Source organism: Haliaeetus albicilla, chromosome 23, assembly GCF_947461875.1.
Source record: "Haliaeetus albicilla chromosome 23, bHalAlb1.1, whole genome shotgun sequence".
NCBI lineage: Eukaryota > Metazoa > Chordata > Aves > Accipitriformes > Accipitridae > Haliaeetus > Haliaeetus albicilla.
The window spans coordinates 23,968,289-23,987,209 of NC_091505.1; the positions used below are offsets into that span (position 1 = coordinate 23,968,289).

The 18,921-nt window shown below is 43.2% G+C and overlaps 1 protein-coding gene across 1 annotated transcript in view; it reads right to left on the minus strand.

Annotated features, from left to right (window-relative positions):
• LOC104320922 (sodium/hydrogen exchanger 2-like) overlaps positions 1 to 17,526 on the minus strand; it is a 34,000-nt gene extending 16,474 nt beyond the window's left edge. Inside the window, exons 1-5 of the mRNA XM_069811564.1 lie at positions 14,661 to 17,526; positions 13,230 to 13,693; positions 12,605 to 12,855; positions 7,558 to 7,775; positions 3,806 to 4,002 (exon numbers count right to left, since the gene is read on the minus strand). Coding sequence (XP_069667665.1) covers positions 3,806 to 4,002; positions 7,558 to 7,775; positions 12,605 to 12,855; positions 13,230 to 13,693; positions 14,661 to 14,937 — 1,407 coding nt within the window. The 5' untranslated portion in view covers positions 14,938 to 17,526. The remainder of the gene's footprint in view (positions 1 to 3,805; positions 4,003 to 7,557; positions 7,776 to 12,604; positions 12,856 to 13,229; positions 13,694 to 14,660) is intronic.
• Positions 17,527 to 18,921: the final 1,395 nt, after the last annotated feature.

The window sequence follows — 18,921 nt, forward strand, 5'->3', positions numbered from 1 at the left end:
AGCGCATCACCCAATGCTGATGGCTTTATCATGGCTCACACAAAGTTTTTCTACCGCCAGCGATCCAGTAGTTAATGGGTCAGTGTAGGCAGCAAACAAAAAAAATAAAAGTCCTCTTCGCAATTATTATATTTGCTAACAATTTCATGGAAGGGGTCAGAGGCCAATAGACTGAGAGAGTGAACTTCAAATGGAGAATATGGTATTTCATTTTTAAACCACACTGAAAGGCAGAACAATGAGGGCGTTTTGTGACATTCCAGACAAGCCCACAGCTCCTTGGAGGACTTTCTGGTCTACGTGGCACATATCCAGGCCTGCTTGGAAGAGCTGAGGACTTGACAACTGCTCAGTTGACCTTCTCAAAATTATTAACCATGCTTGTTGTGGGAAGAGCCTTATGCAACTGAGTTAGACCAAAATAGATGAGTCTCCTGGGTTGTGTACTGCACTGATAGACCCATGTATGGACAAGCCCAACTGCTTACACATTGGTCATTAGTCTGTGCAGCATGAGGCTTTTCAGACAGCATGGCCAGGATTTCCAAGAAAATGAAGTAGGTTTGTGCTCTGACAAGATGCCTTGCTGGCCTTTACCAGCTTAAAAGAGCCCAAATCCTCTCTCCCCTAGTTTCTGTCCTATCTTAACACAGACACCCCCCACGAAGCCTGTATTGGTATCACTGTCAACATAAAGAAAACTTATCGCACAAAACAACAACAACAAAAGAATCCACTATCCACAGAAGCTGTTTTGTAGCCAATATTTCACTTGTCCTTTCCACCCAACGTGACATGCAGCATGCAAGAAGCTGGGATATTAAAGACAGTCACTCTTCAATCCCGCATGCATCGATGTGGCTGGCAGCAGTGCCACAGACTTCAGAAGCTGTAGGACTCCTTTGCAAAGCCAGGTTTCTGAAGATTCATCTTAATACCTGCTTCTGTTTTATTTACCTATGTTTTCTGTGCTGAGCTACAGTAATATCTTTGCAGTTCAGCTTTTCAGCAAGTTTCCTTTTTTTTCCGGCCCCGTTCTCGTGGTGGCCTCAGCTACACAATGCTGCAGGTATCTGGAGCCTGAGCAAAGTCTGTTTTTATAGATGCTATGTTCCCGCTGAATGGCTGAAGGTCAAGGGGTCGCCCTGCCGACACGTACCCACGGGGGACCCTGTTTAACTCTCACCCTTTTGCATGGGGATGACATCACCATTTGAGCTTTGAGTTTACACAAAAGCCCTTTTCCCGGTCCTGGGAAGGATTTTCCGAAGCCTCGGCAGAATGGAGCTGCTGCCTTAGAACAACCTTTGTCTGAGACTCAAGAGCGTCTCTGCATGAGCGGACGTGCCTAGTGACCGTATCTTTTCAATTTCTGACCCGCATTTGCATCTTAAAACTTGTCAACCTCCACCTAAGTACGCTCCCCCCACCCCTGGCCCCTGCTCTCTCCTTTCAGGCTGAAAACTGCCCCCAGTCCAGCTGCCCCGCGGGTCTCGGCTCCGAGCCCATCGGCACGTCGGACTCGTTGACCATTTTTTCAGCTCGTGACGTGGATTAGGCCGACGTGGGGAAGCGGAGAGTCAACCCCAGCCCTCCACCTTGCCCAACACCCCCAACCTGAGGGGGTCAGGGAGGCCAAGTGGAAGGACCTTGCTCTTGCAGGGTGATGCTCACCGTGACCCACCATCTCCCACAGCCTCCGCAGCGGCTCTGCTCCCTCCATCCGAGGGCAGGAGGTGGGCAGCCCTTGCTCAGCAGCTCCGCACGGACCTCACGCCCTCGAGCAGGAGCTCCCGGAGAGTTTTTCTTTATGGTGTCTTTCCCAGACCCCCATCCCACTTGCTTCAGCAAGTGGGCACCGAGGAGAGTTGAGCATTAATATCCCTTTTCTGCACGGCGTCTTTCCCAGCCCCCCCCATCCCACTTGCCCTAGGGATGGGTTCAGAGGAGACCTGCTCTGAACTTTTTTGGCACAGACATCAGCCTCGCTCACTTCAGGACCAGACAACCCCAATTTTTCCACCACAACCTCCTTCAAACGTGCCACCGTTTGCCAGGTGAAGGAAAAGGGGTGCCTGCAGAGAAAACCCCCCAAGGAGCCTCGCCCTTACAAACTTGCTGCTGGGCAGAGAAGAGCAAGGAGAGATAGCCAAAACTCTTCATCCCACGGAAAGCTGCAAGAACTCTTTTACCAGTAGATGTCAGGGCAATGCTGGGAGCTGCTGCCTGCCTGCCTGCTCCCGAGCAGGGCTGCGCTGCACCCTGGAGCCCAGAAACTCCTCAGCCTGTGCCTAAGGGAGAGAAAAACCCTTCTCCATCATACCCCCGGGGGGCTGCTCGTTCAGAATCCGTGAAAAATAAAAGCATGTTAAGTAAGGAGAGCAATACCAGCACCGAGCTGTGCCCCGTCCCAGCTGCAGGCTGGCTAGCCTGGGTCCTTCCCAGTTGCCCACTATGTAACTGCAGGTGGGGGCAGATGTGGTAGCTCCCATGGGCTCCCCAAAAGCAGTTCAAGCGGCAGATGCTCCTACAGCCTATTTTCTAGATGATCAGGCTTTGCAAAAAACACCCACAGCAGAAATCAGTCTTTAAAAAGATTTTAAAAAAAACCAAAAAACCGAAACATTTGTGCTTTCAACAATAAACCCAATTATCTCAGAGCAACCAGTGCTGTGAGGGTCCAGCTCCCTCCCCCTCCCCTACCCTGGCAGTGGGGGGGTTAACACATCCACAGCCACCCCGTGATGTGGGCAGGTTGCACTCGCTTGCAGAAGCTTCGCCACTGGGTAGGAAACAGCCCAAGAATTACTAGGGCAGAAAAAAAAAAGCAGGTAGCAACAGGGCTTAGGGATCAGTTACAAAAGAAAAATGAGAGGCAAATAAATAAAATGTGCTATGACTTTTTTATTTGCTTCTGATTTTCCTTGCTTTTATAACAAGTAACACACCCAAAATTTTTTTCCGGTGGAAGAGTTAAAGCAATCCCCTTCCTGCTGTGTCATCATAAAATAACTGCAGCTGCTTTGCTGCATGAATGTGAAAACATCTCAGGCATATATACAAAACATTTTGATAAACAACTAATGACTGTTGTTGCTTCCGCTGTTGGATGCCCCAATAAAATGGAACTCATTCTCAGAAAATGGTAAGTCGTCACTCCTTCAAAATGAGGCCCCTTTAAATTGTCCCACTTGTGAACTACCAAAACTGAGATGACCAAACCATAAACCTCTTTTAAAATTCTTGCTGCCCATGTTCAGAAGGTTTGGAGTATCTCCAGTATCTTCTGTCTTCTCACCTTGGGGATCAGGAAAACTGACCTTCACTACTGCATGGCTCAGGCAGCATTTCTTTTCATGACAAGGCCTACGATAACAACTGCTTCTTACCTTGCTCAATCAGCAAACTGGTTGTAGAGGCTGATTTGTGTCAGCTTTGCTCTCACATAAAACACGTAAAAGCACTACTTCAGAGAGGAAACCTATGCCAGCATCATTCTTCACAATTTTCACCACTGCTACACAAATATGGATGGACCAGATCAAAGTTATCAGGGGAAATGCTACAGCAGATGTTGTAAGTCAACAACTGCTAGTCAACCTCACGAACGTGTGACACATTCTCACACCTTCTGCCTCTTTCAATAATAATTTTAAATTTTTATATGCCAACCACTCAGTGGAGAGAATGTTTCAATGAATGGTAAATCCTTGTATCCATCGAATGGTTTAGTACTGGGTACTTGTAAATAATAAGCATGATTTTTCTTCCAGACATCTGCTGGTGACACCAAGATTGTTTTTACCTGTACGAACACGGTGAAGAGGATGACAACAGTTGTTGCTGCAATGAAGAGCTTCTTTCTGTGAAAGTCAGGAAGCAAGAACACCAAAGAGAAACAAATGGCCCCTCGGAGACCCCCGTACGCTATAATGAATTGGTCTTTGCTGGTGATGGTGTTCACGTGAAATCTATTCACAAAGAAAGTCAGCACGAGAACCCCTGAAAAGCAGGAAAGAAGATGGGAGCACATCAAACAAAAAGAGCAATTAGATAAAACTCATAACCTTATGATATATTTTACGGTAAAACATCACTAAACTGGTAAACACCAACCACGAGGAACCGGCCAGGGCCCGAAGTAGTATATTCCCAATATGCCACTGGAGAATGGCTTTTCTTCCACAGCCTGGTCCAACAGGTTTGCATTTGATTTGTCCAGATAAAAATTAATCCCCAACACATTTCTGATTTGGGGGATGACAAACACCATCGACTGGCCACAGTTCTGGGGGTTTGTACAACCACAAAATTTTAGGTAGCTCATCTTGTATCGAATTCTCTTGGTTTTTAACTCAGCCTTGTGCTTATCACGGTCCAGCTGGGAAACCAGAGTTTCCTTCAGAAGGACTCTGAACTCTGCAAGGGAGTTTTAGTGTCATCCCGCTCCCATGACTGCGGCTCCCCAGACCGTACCTGTTACCTGATGACTCTGTGTTAAGCATCAGCTAAATACTGAACAAACAATAACTACTGGCAGCATAGGATGTATTAGCACATCTATTTTGATGGTAGTTAATTAAAATTTTTAGGGCAATCCTATGGTGACGTGCCAGCTGAAATTTTACATCTACCGGTATAATGATACAGAGCCAGATTCTGAGAATTGAAATATTAATTGATTTATTCTAATTGATGATAACAAATGATTGAATTGCTTGGATTATAAACACTCTCAAGGCAAACCATCAGCAATAATTTAGCCACCAGTTACCCTCCGATTTCCAAAAGTTTCCAAGCAGTAGCCAAGGCACTCTAAATATTTGATGTACATTCTGCCGGCATTAAAGTTGTTTCTTCACAAATCTTGCCCTCAAAGATTTATACTGTGTGAATTTAAGACTACGTAAGGTGACACAGCAATTGATGTAATTTATAGTCATTTGCAAATACATAAGCAGATGCGGAAAGGTACAAAAAGTCAGGCCTTAAATCAGTAAGCCGTGATCTTAATACCAACAGATATGATCAACAACTTATTTCCTGAAGATTAATGGCCATTTTGAGAACTGATGACACAGACTGTCATTGACTTTTGCTAGGAATTAGCTGGATGTCCATCACTACTGCTTTTCTAAAGGGTGTTTGTAAGAGAAATAAATGTCAAAAATAGTGCACTTGTAATGTACATACCAAACATCTTCACACACATACAACTAAAAATATCTGAACTTTGATTGCACATCAGACCAGTTGGAAGAAAACAAAAAGCTGTGGATGTTCAGGAATAGGGAACTCAATTAACTGAACCTTGCAACACCTTCTCCGTCCCCTGAGCACTGTGGAGCTGCTGCCCAGATCAGCAGATGAGAAGTACTTTGGTTTCAAGGTTCTTTGTAACTTTAAAAAAACAAAAACAAAAAACAACAAAACCATACCTCAGATCACATCTTCAGCTACTGTAAGCTCAGGCAGTACCAATGATTTAAAGGAAGAAAATTTACTTGAGCTGATATCCTGGCTTTTGTCTTAATTTAATCCTTCCTCATAAATTACTATTAGCATTCCCTAAACTAATTCAAGACCAGTTTGCTCCAAGACATGACATACAACTAATCATTTTGAACAGAATATATTTTCTTCTGGAGATACACCTTGAAAAAGAGCAGAAGGAAATCTCCCCAGTGCTTGGATAACAGTAGAATACTAGCGTTGTCATGCAGTTAATGCATTTTGCTTTTTAGATGACCTCTTATAGCAAAGCAATCCCAGTCCCCAGGCTTCAGCAGAATCATTTCTCATTTAAGAGCACTACGAGGGTCCAATAAAGGACTAAGGTACAACTTATATACTAACCCCAGTGCTGTCAACCCCAAAATTCCCCAATTCCTGCAAGCAAACTCTATGGGCACCTCCCATTTCTGGATCAGTGCCTCAAGCACGTCCACAGCTGTCGGACAGGTCTGAGCAGGTCAGGATTTAATCCCAACCACCACCTCCAAGGCAGGAGTTTCCCAGCCCAGCTTCATGCAGCACCCTGCCTGACTTCCATCCTCCCAGCACACCTACGGCTCTCCAGGAAGGTGCTGCAGAAAAGGGACACCCTATTCAGGATCAGATATGCAAGATGATTTTTCAGCCCTGGTTTGTGCGTTCTTATTTAATTCAAGGGGGATTTGAAATATAAAGAGGGGTTTCTTTCCCGGCTGCAGCACTGAGCCCTTCTCTAATAATGCGCTGCATAATTTGAGAATGCAATCAGAAGAGCTGTGTTTGGAGAGCCAGAGGATTTTCAGATTGCTTCTGCAATGTTATTATGTTCCTTACGTCTTGCAATGAAGAATTTTTGAACTAAAAAAAGATAAACTCACTCAGAACTTCTTTTCATGTGAGCAAATAATTTAAGGGAAAACCACTTAATCATAATAAAACATTTGAACGTATGCACAACTAATAAGCATGTTTCCAAGTGCATTTATAGCGCACAGTTATTAAAACAAACCTTGGCATGTATTAACAGCTAATAAAACCTATTCTGCTATGTCTTGCTAATCATGGCCTATCCTATTTAAGCAATTTCTTGAAGTGCCTATCAAATTTGAGTTTACTTTCTTTGACTCAGTGGTTTTCATCGTGACTGATCTCAAGAAGATTATCTTTAGCTGCAATTATCAGGAGAGTATTTTCATGCAAAGCTCTCTTCTTGTTATCACTAAGTCTTGGTCACTTTTTTACTGTGAGGTTGGTCAAACACTGCAGTAGGGTTCCCAGGGAGGTTGTAGAGTCTCCGTGCATGGAGATAATCATAAACCATATGGACAGTCCTGCTAGATGACCCTGCTTAAGCAGGGGTTTGGACCAGATGTTCTCGAGAGGTCCCTGCCAACCTCAGCAATTCCCTGATTCTGTGTAATTCTGTCATTCTTAGTCCTTAGCTGAAGTTCTTGAGTAGGAGCAGAAGCATCCTCACATTTTAGGTCCCAATTCTTATCTACCCAGCTTACTGCTCTTCTGTAAAGCAGAACAGCATCTCCAGGCACAGCTCTTTGAAGGTTCCTCCAGTTGCCCATTTAAGGATGCTGCTGCACACAAACTTGGAATGAATTAAATCCCTTAAATCTCTGCAATTCAGAATATGCAGCCAGAGGCCCCATGCTTTTACACAGCTCTGATCCCAAGCTATGTACTTACAGTCTCCCTCCTATTGTGAGGATATGCTGAAATGGAAGAGGAGATCATGGCAATCAAAGGAAAGACTAAGGCAGAAGTATCAATAAAATAGATGTCGTGAGAATTTCTATTTAGCACCAGTGCTGTCTATGGTGAGTGCAGAGACTAGGAAACTGCAGTAAAATGCAAAACTTGCTATTGAGCAAGTGATGGAGGAGGGAAGCACCAGTCCTTGTGTTCACATCTGGGATAACCACACATAGAGAGCGAGCAGGAAAGGATGATGGTGGGGACAGGAGCATTCTCTCATTTAATGGAATCACGTTGTTCACTCCCATAAATAATAATAATATATATTAAAAAAAAAAATCTATAATTTCATCATACCTAGTGCTCTCCAAATGAGACAGAAAATGACAGTGAAGCAAATGTATGGCCAGTTCCACTCATGATTTTCTCCAATGGTGGAAACTCCAAGAAAGATGAAGATGAGGGTATCGCTAACACTGCTCCACATCTTCATGAAGTATTTGACTGTGGTGTGAGACTTCAGAGAGATGTTGGCCTCCACGTAACGTTTCATGCCCATGGCACAAGCAATGATGCTGAGAAAATGAAACAATAATTTTTTCTACTTAAGCACACAAAATCAAGACATTGTCATTTATAAAAAAATAGGCTTCATCAAGTCTTAGATGTTTTCAGACATCTCACTGGCTAGTGGTTCACTTCCTACATCAGTCCAATAATACCAGGAGGACCATCAGGACAATAAGATACCATATATGTTGACCAGACTATCCGAATCTGCTTTTTAACAGATAAACAACTCACATTCTATTGCATTTATCATAGCCACACAGCAATACCTATAATTAACTACACTCAGCTCTTCCCATCACAATACACTGTTTTCAGTTCTTTAACTTTGCCACACTCCAACCATCTGGGCTGAATAGTTTCATGCTTAGGAGCCCACATTACCTATTTTGCCTGGATGAGAGAAAGACATTTGAGGGAATGGGAGACTTGTTTCTCATGCTGAGAAATGTGTAAATAAGAGTTCTGTGAGTTTGGCTGATATTTGGTCACTACAGCAGATTCTTGTAGGACTCAGAATTGGTGTAGTTTAAGAGCAGACCAAATGCTGCACTTCACCCAAGGGACCAAAGCTAATCTTAAGTTGGAGAAACTCAACCATACGACGTACCTCACACTGTATATTCCTAAGCCTGACTGGACTTGCACTATATATTATTTGGGCACAGCCTGGAAGCCATTGACTCCATGCAACCAAGAGACAATAAAATGCTCAAGCACACTCATGAGGCTGCACAATGAGCCAAGAAACGCTGTTGCTATGGTTGGAACATCTGACCTCCTCAGGTATTGCATAGCCAAGGTCACTTCAGAAGTGTGCAACACTAAAATTTCTGCCTTGCAATTTTTCATGGATAATTGGTTCTTCAAGTTACAGGGTACATGTGGTTAGTCTAATTCATCAGCTTTTCAAATCAATACATTTTCAGGCCAGCAATCTTAGAAGGTCAAAACAATTGAGTGCTCAAAAAGTCAAAGCTCCATTTTTTACAGTTTAACCTGGACAGAAAAGTTTTTGTTCTAAATATTGTACCAACAAGAGCAAAATGGCTTTACGTTTCCGAGATCTGATTCCGTTGGTATTTGGTAAGGCCATCTACATGGAGTTTTATTGCATTAAAAATTCCTTTCACAGGGGACATATTGGTAACTCTCTTTACCTTTATCACACACAGACAAGCCCACAGAGAAGTAGATCCTTGGCTTGCAGAGGTACACCGGGGTCTGGCAGACTGACTTTAAACACCAGCCGTGACCAGGACACTTAAATGACCCATATAGATGCAAATAAGTGTTTAAGAGAGGTGGTGGCCTCCGCAGCACATTATCCATAATGTATCCTCTCAGCTAAGAGCTATTCAGAAAACAGCCGTGCAACTACTGCTTTGCAGTGAAAACATCATATTTAACCCCAGAATTTCACAAAGGAGATTCTTTGCATTATTTAGGCTTTAATGGACAAAAACCCAGGTTGCCCCCCGGCCCCAGCAAACAGGACAGTTTGCAGCTGGGCAGAGCTGACTCTGCTCTGGTTGTGGTTTTACAACCTGTATGAAACCAAAGACCTCGATTCTCTCCTCCACAGCTATTTATTTATTTCAGGAAGACACCGTCGGCCACTGCATTGCTGCTCCTAACCTGCACCGCTGCTAACAAAAGCAGAGTAAGGCTCCTTTCCTCCCGGCTCACCAGGGAATCACTAGCACATCTTCCCTGCCACAACTCGGCATCTACTGCTGGACTGAGACACAAAGGAATGGACAACACCTACATTCATTTCTGCTCTATGTAAAGCACTAAGGAAATCGGCAACACTATTATGGGAAAATACTTATCAGATATTTGGTTGGAACAACAAATAAGAAATTAGAGTGAAAAAAAAAAATACTTTTTCAAATGAATATGCACTTCCACCCACTGAGAGTTACTGATTACTGGGCTTTGCATTCAAACAAAAAAAAAACCAAGAAATACACACATTTCTATTTCTTTCACTTAAAAATAGTTGTTATTTGTTTTTCCTCATTGCCATGAAAAAAAACATGCTTTTTTTGAAGGAGGAAGAAACGGTTGGGTTTGTCTGAAATTAAAACTGGGCTTCAGGGAGAGGACTTGTAGTGAAGGCACAGGATATGAAAGGTCAGACTCGGAAAAGTCATGATACTCTTCCTGGGGAAAGAGATCCTGCTTTATCCAGCAGCACGAGACCAAGATTCAAATCCCTTTTTCATCTAATGTTGTTTGAGTTCACATCTTTCACCTCCTAAGAAAATGCACCAATACTTAAAAATATTCTGAAACTGGTCTTTTTTGATTTATCCTTTTTAGACTGACCCACTTTGCATAAAGCACTGAGCCAGAAGGAGCAACAGGGATTGAACCATGGGCTAAAAAGAAAATAATAAATTCTTCTGTATCTGCCTCAATAAATAAATAGTGGGTAAAATAGTTCCAGCTAGGAACTAAGAAATCCAACAAGTATTTATGGGCAAGAGACTTCCAGAACCATGGTTTGGGAACACTTATTGGAGAGTGGATATGGGTTCACACCAGATTCACAGAGAGGGAATAAACTTGACCTGTCCTGTCACAGCTTCAAAGATAGACACTGCCACTAGGGCAAAGGGGACAAAAAAAAAAAATCTAACTAAAAAACATTTGCAGAGCTGTTTAGCAGATTGGGCTGCATGCACAGATTTTTTTTTTTTTTTTTTGACTACGTAGAATTGATTTTTTTGGCAATGAAATTATTTTTCAAGGAAACAAACTGCCAAGATCTGCTTCTTATAATACAGTATTCCCTGGTCACAAATGACTGAATTGTTTGAAATCAAGATATATAAAAGAGGTATTTATAATTTGGCAATTATAAGACCAGCAGTGGAGGAATCAGCTGCCTTTGCAATTGTTTTGCTTTAGAAACAATGCATTATTCAAAAGAATAGAAAATGGGTTCCATAATGGGTACAGTAGATTGTGATTGATAGAAGTAGACACCATTAGGATTGAATGTTTTCTGCTCTATGATGATTATGCAGCCTATTTATTTCACTGTTCTGTCTTACGCTCCTATAAATAGGCTTTCTCTTACCTATTCCCAGAGCTAGAATTGTTTTCAGTAATGCTAGAATATTGCTCCTATTAACCATTCGAGGAAACAAAATCTGCAAGATATAGGAATGGTTTATATCCAAAGACGTATCATTAGTTTTAAAATAGATCTCCCAGATACTCCTGTGTCTAGCTGGTACCTGACAATTTTTTTTATGTTTATCTTCATTATGATCAGATTTACAGTTGTTTACCCTGTAGCTATCAATGCAGTCTAAGCACACTTTGTAGTCTTTTGGAAAATATAAAATAGTTGGTTGTGCTCCTCAGCACCAGCTGACTTAGTTTAGGTAGGAGAACCAAATGCAAGAGATATCAGCCCACAGAAACCCGAAGGCCTGGATCACTCTGTTTTTCATCTGTCTCTTCTTTCCAAGGTGAGGTTTCTTTGACCATTAGGATTATTGTATCTATTTTTTTTCCTCAGCACCTGCTCTGCAAGGAAAATGCACAACGAGGTAAGCACGAAGCTCAATTACCTCTCTTAAAACTGAAGGATCTGGCCCCAAATTATTCATGTTATCAAAAGACCTACCCAGTAAAAAGAAAAATAAATTAACTGTGTTATCTATGAGTTACTATTTGTGAAGGACTGAATTTAAAGAAACAAATAGTTTCACTTCGCTGATCCGAAAAGCTGCATGGGGATACACGAGATGGTGTCTGATGCAGCGTGGGACTCGGCTGCCGGAGCCGGGCAGTCCCTGTCTGCCCCAGGTTGCTGTGCCCTCGTTGTACAAAAGCTTCACAGAGAAAACCTGCCAGGACTCTAAAGTGTTCTTCAAAGATCTAACTAAAAAACATTTGCAGAGCTGTTTAGCAGATTGGGTTGCATTCACAGATTTTTTTTTTTTTTGACTATGTAGAATTGCTGTAGTAAACTGCAAGCAGTTTTGGTTTTAGTACCTTTGAAATCTTGATCTCCGACACCTCTGGCTGAAATTGGTCAGCAGATTTCCAGCGTTACTGGAGGTGGAGAGGAGGTGGATGACACCCTCACTCAGGAGACCAGCCAAACTCGTCAGCTGAGTCTGAACTTCTGGCCGTAAGTCAGAATCTCCAAAGCAGAGGTTTCCACTAGAGCCCTCCGCTCCCAACCAGTAGGAATATTTCCAGGCTTCAGCTCTGCAGGGGATTCCCAACTGCCACCCCATCACGCGCTGTGCTCTGTCACCAGAAGGTCTGTCCCAGCACGCCCGGGGGGCCACCACCCAAAACCAGCAGGTCGGTAAGGTGGGCAGAGGAAGAGGAAGATGCTAGAACAGACGTGCTGTAAACTGAGACCAAACCTTTCCGAGGAGTCCACTAAATACTCCTTGGAGCTCTTCAAATGTTGGTTTTGATAGCCCACACATGGAAAACAACAAAATATGCCAAGAAAGCCTCTTCTGCCTCTGCCAAATCTACTAGACATCTCGCTGCTTGAACATCCAGGGTTTCCAAACAAAAACCATGGAGCTCAAGTAAACATTCCTCAATAACCTACATAAATGGATCAGCCGTCGGAAGCTTGCCCAGCAGTAGTCAGCTGGATTGCTTGTGACTCGCAGCTATTACCATCGATGTGTAATGTGTGAAACAGGGTTACACCTCTCGGCTCTTCCACAGGCTTTTATACTCGTTGTTTGCGGCTGAACACAGACTTCCAACTAAGCAAACCTACTTTAAAACTTTTTCTGATACTTTTCAGTAAATATCAGATGAGATGCTGGGACATACTTACGCCACAATCCCCGAAAGGTGAAACATTTCAGCAGTGAGGTAGGAAAGGTAGCTGTACAGGAAGACAAAGAGCGGTTCGATGACGCGAATATCCTTGGTGAATCGCGTGGTGAAGGCGGCAGTCATCCCAAAAGTCAGACCTACTAATACTCCTCCTAGCCCAACCACAAAGAATTTTCCAACTCCAGCAAAAACATCCACGCTTTTGATGGTTGGCATTTCACAGAAAGAACGAAATAGCTTGTAGAGCACCTGGGTGAAAATATGAAAGAGAAAACCAGCCTTTAACAAGATATTCACCAGACACGGCCATATGTAGCAACGACACTAAAATAGGCTGCTGGCATTTCTGCCAGCGCGGGGTCAGCGTCCTTCTCTGGAGGTCAGGCTCCTGCCAGGGCACTCGTGCATTTCTGTCTCCAGACACACAGTCTTGGAGATGTTCACCTGAAAGCTGCTCAGGACCTCAGGCCAGAGAAGTGGACCAGGAGTCCTCTGCTAGAAGAGGCTGTTGACGCCTATTCCCTCTGCAGATCTCACGTCCCACCTCTTGGCACCAGCCCATCCTTCCTCTGAACGCCAAAAAAAAAAAAAACCAAACAAACAAAAAACACGCTAGTCCTTACCACCGTCACCGCGTCATTCAGGAGCGATTCACCGAAGACCAAAATGTGGAGCTTTTCGTTGACGTGGATCTCTTCGAAGACCGCCAACACCGCCACGGGATCCACGGCAGCGATCAGGCTGCCGAACAGGAGGTTGTGGAGCAACGACACGTCCTGCAGGCGAAAGGCTTTCACCTGGCAGATCCCGTACAGGGAAAAACCGATCCCAAACACGTTCCATATCGTCCCCACCACCGCGTAGAGGAGGATAGTGCCCATGTTCTCAAAAAAGGGACGGCTGGGCATGAAGTAACCCGCGTCAAGGACAATGGGTGGCAGGAGGTAGAGGAAAAAGATGTCGCTGTCCATAACAGGCGGTGACTTGTCATTTAAGCCGTAGATGATTCCCCCCATGATGAGTCCTACAAATATCAATAAGCAGCTTTCGGGAACGACAGAAGGGAGCTTGTTATACAGATGAAACCCTGGAAGAGGATGAATAGAAAAAAAAAACAAAACAAAACAAAAGTATTATCTCATCAGCCCAAACTGGCTGAAGAGCACCAGCAAAGATCCCCATGCTCCCACCTTCAGCAGGCTGTGCTTTGGAGGAGTAGTAGTGCGTGCACACAATTAAAGTGAGGTCACCCAAGAAGAAATTAGCTAGAAAATCTGAAAGATTACTGAAAAAAACCCAAACTGTCTAAAATTACTGTTGGTTTAGACTGCAGTTCATCATAGCGTAAGGTTAAAGACATATTTTTAGGTAATACGCAAATAGAAAAATGAAATAAACTGCATAAATAAAAAGGTATTTAGCATTATTTATGATGTAATCTAATTAGCATGCCATCTTTGGCACTAGTGTAAATAGCAACTGCTAATTTTAAACACAATACAGATTCCATACATCCAAAAAAATAATCACGGAAAAAGCATTCTCATTAATTATAAATGGTGCCGCTTTTAATATCATTTAATCATTAACACTTAAAGCCTAAGGTAACATTGAAAAAAGACCAATCAAGGCAGCCTTGTGCAACACCCAATGTTAGAGAGAAATGCTGACAACCACTACCAGTACTCTAGGTGAGTTGTTAAAAGCAAGAAAGTAATTGAAACAAACCAAACTGGAATAGGAATAATAATAAAAAAAAAAATCTGTGATCGTTATCATTTCTTCATGCATGTTAATAGAGTTGAGATCTCATCATATAATATGCAGAACAGCACAACAAAAAGACCATTTTCATCTGAAAGAAGTTCTGATCTAAATGAATCTCAGAGACTTCTCCCTTCTAAGGAAAAAAAAAAAAAAAAAAGCTGTAAAATAACTTTTATAGCAGTAATTTAACAGGAGTGATCACAGTTCCTGGAGGAAAAAAAGCCACCCCTGCCCATACCATCCCCACGGAGAGCCCCGTCCTTCCCCACCCTCTCGAGATGCCTTACCTATTTTGGCCAAGGAGGCAAGCATGATCCAGAGAGTGATTTCGAAGGGGACTTGGACGTGCTGATAATCCAGAGAGAAAAACGCATGCTCTGAGGACTCGTTGCCCCGGGATTCCTCGGCAGCCCAGCTGACGTTCTCCGGGATCGCATCCTCCAGCGGCGGCATCGGTGGGGAGCCCTGCAGGGCTCTGACCCCGGCGGCTTGGAGGATGGAGGAGAGCAAGGACCCAGCTAGGACGGCAGCCGCAGCTTTGCAGCCTGGTCTCTGTCCCTCCATCAGCCCTCCGAAGCTGTTTGCCGCCGGGATTCGGCCGTTGGCGGTACCCGCCGGTGTGGGCGACCGGTCGGGAAACGCTGCTGGAGACGCCGGAGCTGGGCTTAACGCGGAGAGGAGCGACTGCTCCGCCTCACCCTGACTCTCCTCCCTGGTCCATTCGTTTCCAGCTGGGAGACCCTGCTGGAGAATCGCACCCTTTGGCACCACGTGCCTGAACAGGCAGAGGCTCCTCCTGCAGATGCTTCCTCGAAGAAATGCCTCGCCTGCACTTGGACTGACCGCCTACCTGTGCACGCTTGAGAAAGAGGCAAGTTGCATTTTAGTCCTAACCGTTGCCGTATTTTGGCTTCCAGTCTCTCAGAAATCCTTCTTGGAGGGGGAAGAAAAAAAAAACCCGACAACATAAAAAAAAAATCTTTGCTGCTGCTAGAGCAGCCAGGCTTGGATGGAAGAGGTCCCACAAAAAAAAAAAAAGCCCCCCCAAAACAGCCGCATCCAGAAATGGACCCATCTTACAGTGGACTTCACTGGATTTCTCCACTCCCCACAGCGAGAACACATGGCAGCAACTTTACAGATAATCACAGTTTCCATTTGGTAAATCAAGCAAAGCACCCAGCTTGCTTTTGCTAAATACAGAGCTGCAGTGTTGTGCTGGAGAGGGGTGACCTGTACTGGAAGAGTAAGTTTCAGCAATTGCTTAAAGCTTCTTCCTATAATAAGGGCTAACAGGAGAAGTTATCTTCATCTCTCTTCAGTACTTGAAACTGGCATCAAAAACTGAGTGAGCTTGCTTAGAAAAGTTGGAGAGACAGAAAAAGTTATTTGCAACAGCGTTACATGTATTAATAATACAGAGGAAAAAATTCCTCCATTGTGGAGTTTCATTTAAGTTGATGATATTTCAACAGAGATGAATTTGGTCCGAACACCACATGTAATTAAAATACAGAGGCCCCAGGCTGTTGCTAGACGGATCGATGGCCTATTTGTTTGTCTTCAGCTGCCTAAACGACACCAAAACTGAGCTACCAATATCAAGCTGGGGACCCACTTTGCTGCTGTAAAGTCAGAACCCAACATCACACAGACACAGATCCTGGGTTTCTCAGTATCACAGAAGCTCCCTGTTTCTGACCCGATTTGTAAAGCAGGAGGAGGATAAACTTTGGGAGACAGGAAAAATGCAGCAATACTCTCTAGAAGTGACTTCTTTCTGTTTTACCATGGTTAATTTGAATGTGTAGTGTGCCTTTACCACGCTCGCTAACTTTAAAGCAAAGCAACGCTCCTCTAATGAGAGCGGTCTTCTGGCAAACTAAGCTTTTTAAACTTGGTGCCGCTTCTCCCTTTGTATATTTAAAAAATAAACAAAACTGCAGGACAGACATCCCACAAAGTTTTCCTACATCCTTGTTCCATAGTTCAATTCCATAGGGTCGGGGATGGGGAGGAGAGGAAAAGGAGGAGACAGGATCCCTTGTTCCTCTGAAGGAGGAAGAATACAGTGCTCTTAACTGCAGTTAAGAAGTAATTAAGAAATTACTTAGCCACAGTTAAGAGCAGTGGAAGCTGTTCTGAGCCTGAGCTTGCATGCCAAGCCATCGTATTTCCTCTTCTGCTGAAATATTTGGTGTTGAATTCGGGAGTTTGAAGACTTGTTCCATTTGGTGGCATGGAAAAGGAGTCTTGCCAACCTCCCATTCCCCTCCACCCCCAAACAATCCTTTTTGATTTTTGCTGTTCTCAGGAAAAAAGCAAGAAAGTTAAGATTTGCTTACATTTACCTTAAGCCAAAAATGAAATGTTTGCACCTTGGAGGGCAAAAAAGACCTGCAGCGGGGAGCTCAACAGCGCTATCTGGAAAATGGTTTTGTGCATAGAATCAATATCTATTTGATAATGGAACCAGAGAAAAAAAACAACAGAGTTGAGACAGTATCTGAGGAAGGTCAACAGAGAGGATAACATTAAACTATGCTCCATTTTTCAAGTAAAGTTAACTTATAAAATCAGGACCTTAAGGACTAAGCAACAATTAACAGGTGAAGCGAAAAGACATGCCTGCAAACTTATTTACCTTAACTGCTCACCAAACCTCTCTGTCTGAACAGAGCAAAACACACCACCATTCTTAAGAAAAAGATCTAAAACGTTAACAGAGGGGAAAAGAGCTGGGCCAGTACCCTGGGCAGAGTTTTTAATGAACCTGTGTCACTTGTTTTCTTCTCTGCTCCTTTCTGTAATGAGGGTCACAACCCCGCAACAAGCTCCACGCAGCTGGATCAGCGCAGCCTCTCTCTGCAAACTGGCTTTCATCCTGCAAAGCTTCGAGCATCTCCTTAAGAGTTCCATTGCCCTTCTCAGCCTAATTACCGGCTCGCTGGACCTAGACCTGCGTGAGGATAACAAAAAGCTCTTTGCAAATATTTTGGACATCGTATTTCGTTATGGTAGGAACCTTCAAGTTTCCTTTTAGGATTTTGAAACTCCTCATTTTTCTGTTTTGAATTGTTTTACCCTAAAGTTATATATAAATAAGCTTGCTCTTTCCCTTAAATTCTTATATGTGTCACTGTTCATTATATATTAGTTATAAATAAACAAAAAGCCAAAGCAAAATGTTTTTCCAAAGTTCTACGATAACAGAATACGTGTTGTTCCTCTTGTAATGGCTATTGATATTATTGAACCACTTTTTAATGCGAGTACCATTTGATTATATGTCTATTGACATTCTTTCATTTTTTTTCTAATGTAATGTGCTTTCCCACATTTTTAGGTTTTCAGGCGGGATTCTGATCCCCATAATTGTATTGACGGGTACCTTGCTCCTGCTGGAACAAAGAGGACTATGAGAAGAACAAAGTGCTGTGTGATATGGTAACAGTGACCAGAATTCAGGCTCCTGCAATGAAAATGTTACATTAAATTAATTGTTTTAACTCCTTATGCTCCTTAATCAATGGCAACAAATTATTTTTCTTTACTTGCTTTGAGAGTGAAAGGAAAGATGTGAAACCTTTTCTCTTACCTTCCTGACATGCAATTACTTCCAAGTATACTCTAATTCCTCTTTTTCACCATGAATGCATGTATCATTTAACCAAAAAAAAGTCAAATAAATCTCAATTTCCATCACCTCCTGAAATTTATATATCAACTACTGAAAATTATAAAAGAGAACTTTGAATAAGCTCACGCCTTATATAGGGGGAAGGAAAAAGAATTTGTCATGCACCTTTTAGCTACGGTACTGCAAAGACTTTCCATATTATTTGGGCCTCCAGTCAGGAAATCATTTAAGCATTTACTCAACTGCAAGCACTCAAAGTTTCACAGCTTATGGTTAACAACAAGTGAAAATCCTATGTCTGATCGGGGCCTCCCAGAAACATCCAGCACAAAGAATCACATAGTATAATCCTCTCAAAAAAGTTGCCAAGCTCAAAACCCATCGGACATCTTCCTCTCACTGCGAAGGGATGGCAGGATTTCCAGCGTTCAGTGCAATTCAGGTAATGCTAGCAGAATTATTTCTTCTTTCATAGAAGAAAAGCTTTCTTATTTCATAGAAGAAAATTCCAGATCTGCGGCGTCCTGGGAAAGCACGAACCCCAGGGGCCGGCTGCTGCCGGCGGGGACAGGGCTACCTTCGGCCACAGCAGTTCTACCCACGGTTCTGTGATCTGTGCCGAGAATAAAGAGATTTTCAAATAAATACTTGTGGTGTTTACTGACCTCAGAAAGGCTAAGGCTGCTGCTTCTATTTCTGTACTAGGAAAGTTTAATATTTCCAGAAATTATTTAAATGCAGAGACATTGCGTCCATTCTCAGTATGGTTTTTGTTTTCTTTTAAAGGATAACGCCTTTTGACTGTGCATAGCAGGGAACTCGATTTTGGAAAACAGCCCACACTTGTCTCTGTTAACTTTCAAACTTTGCAGGCTCCCTAGCTGCTCCGCATCCCTCCTAGCTATCTG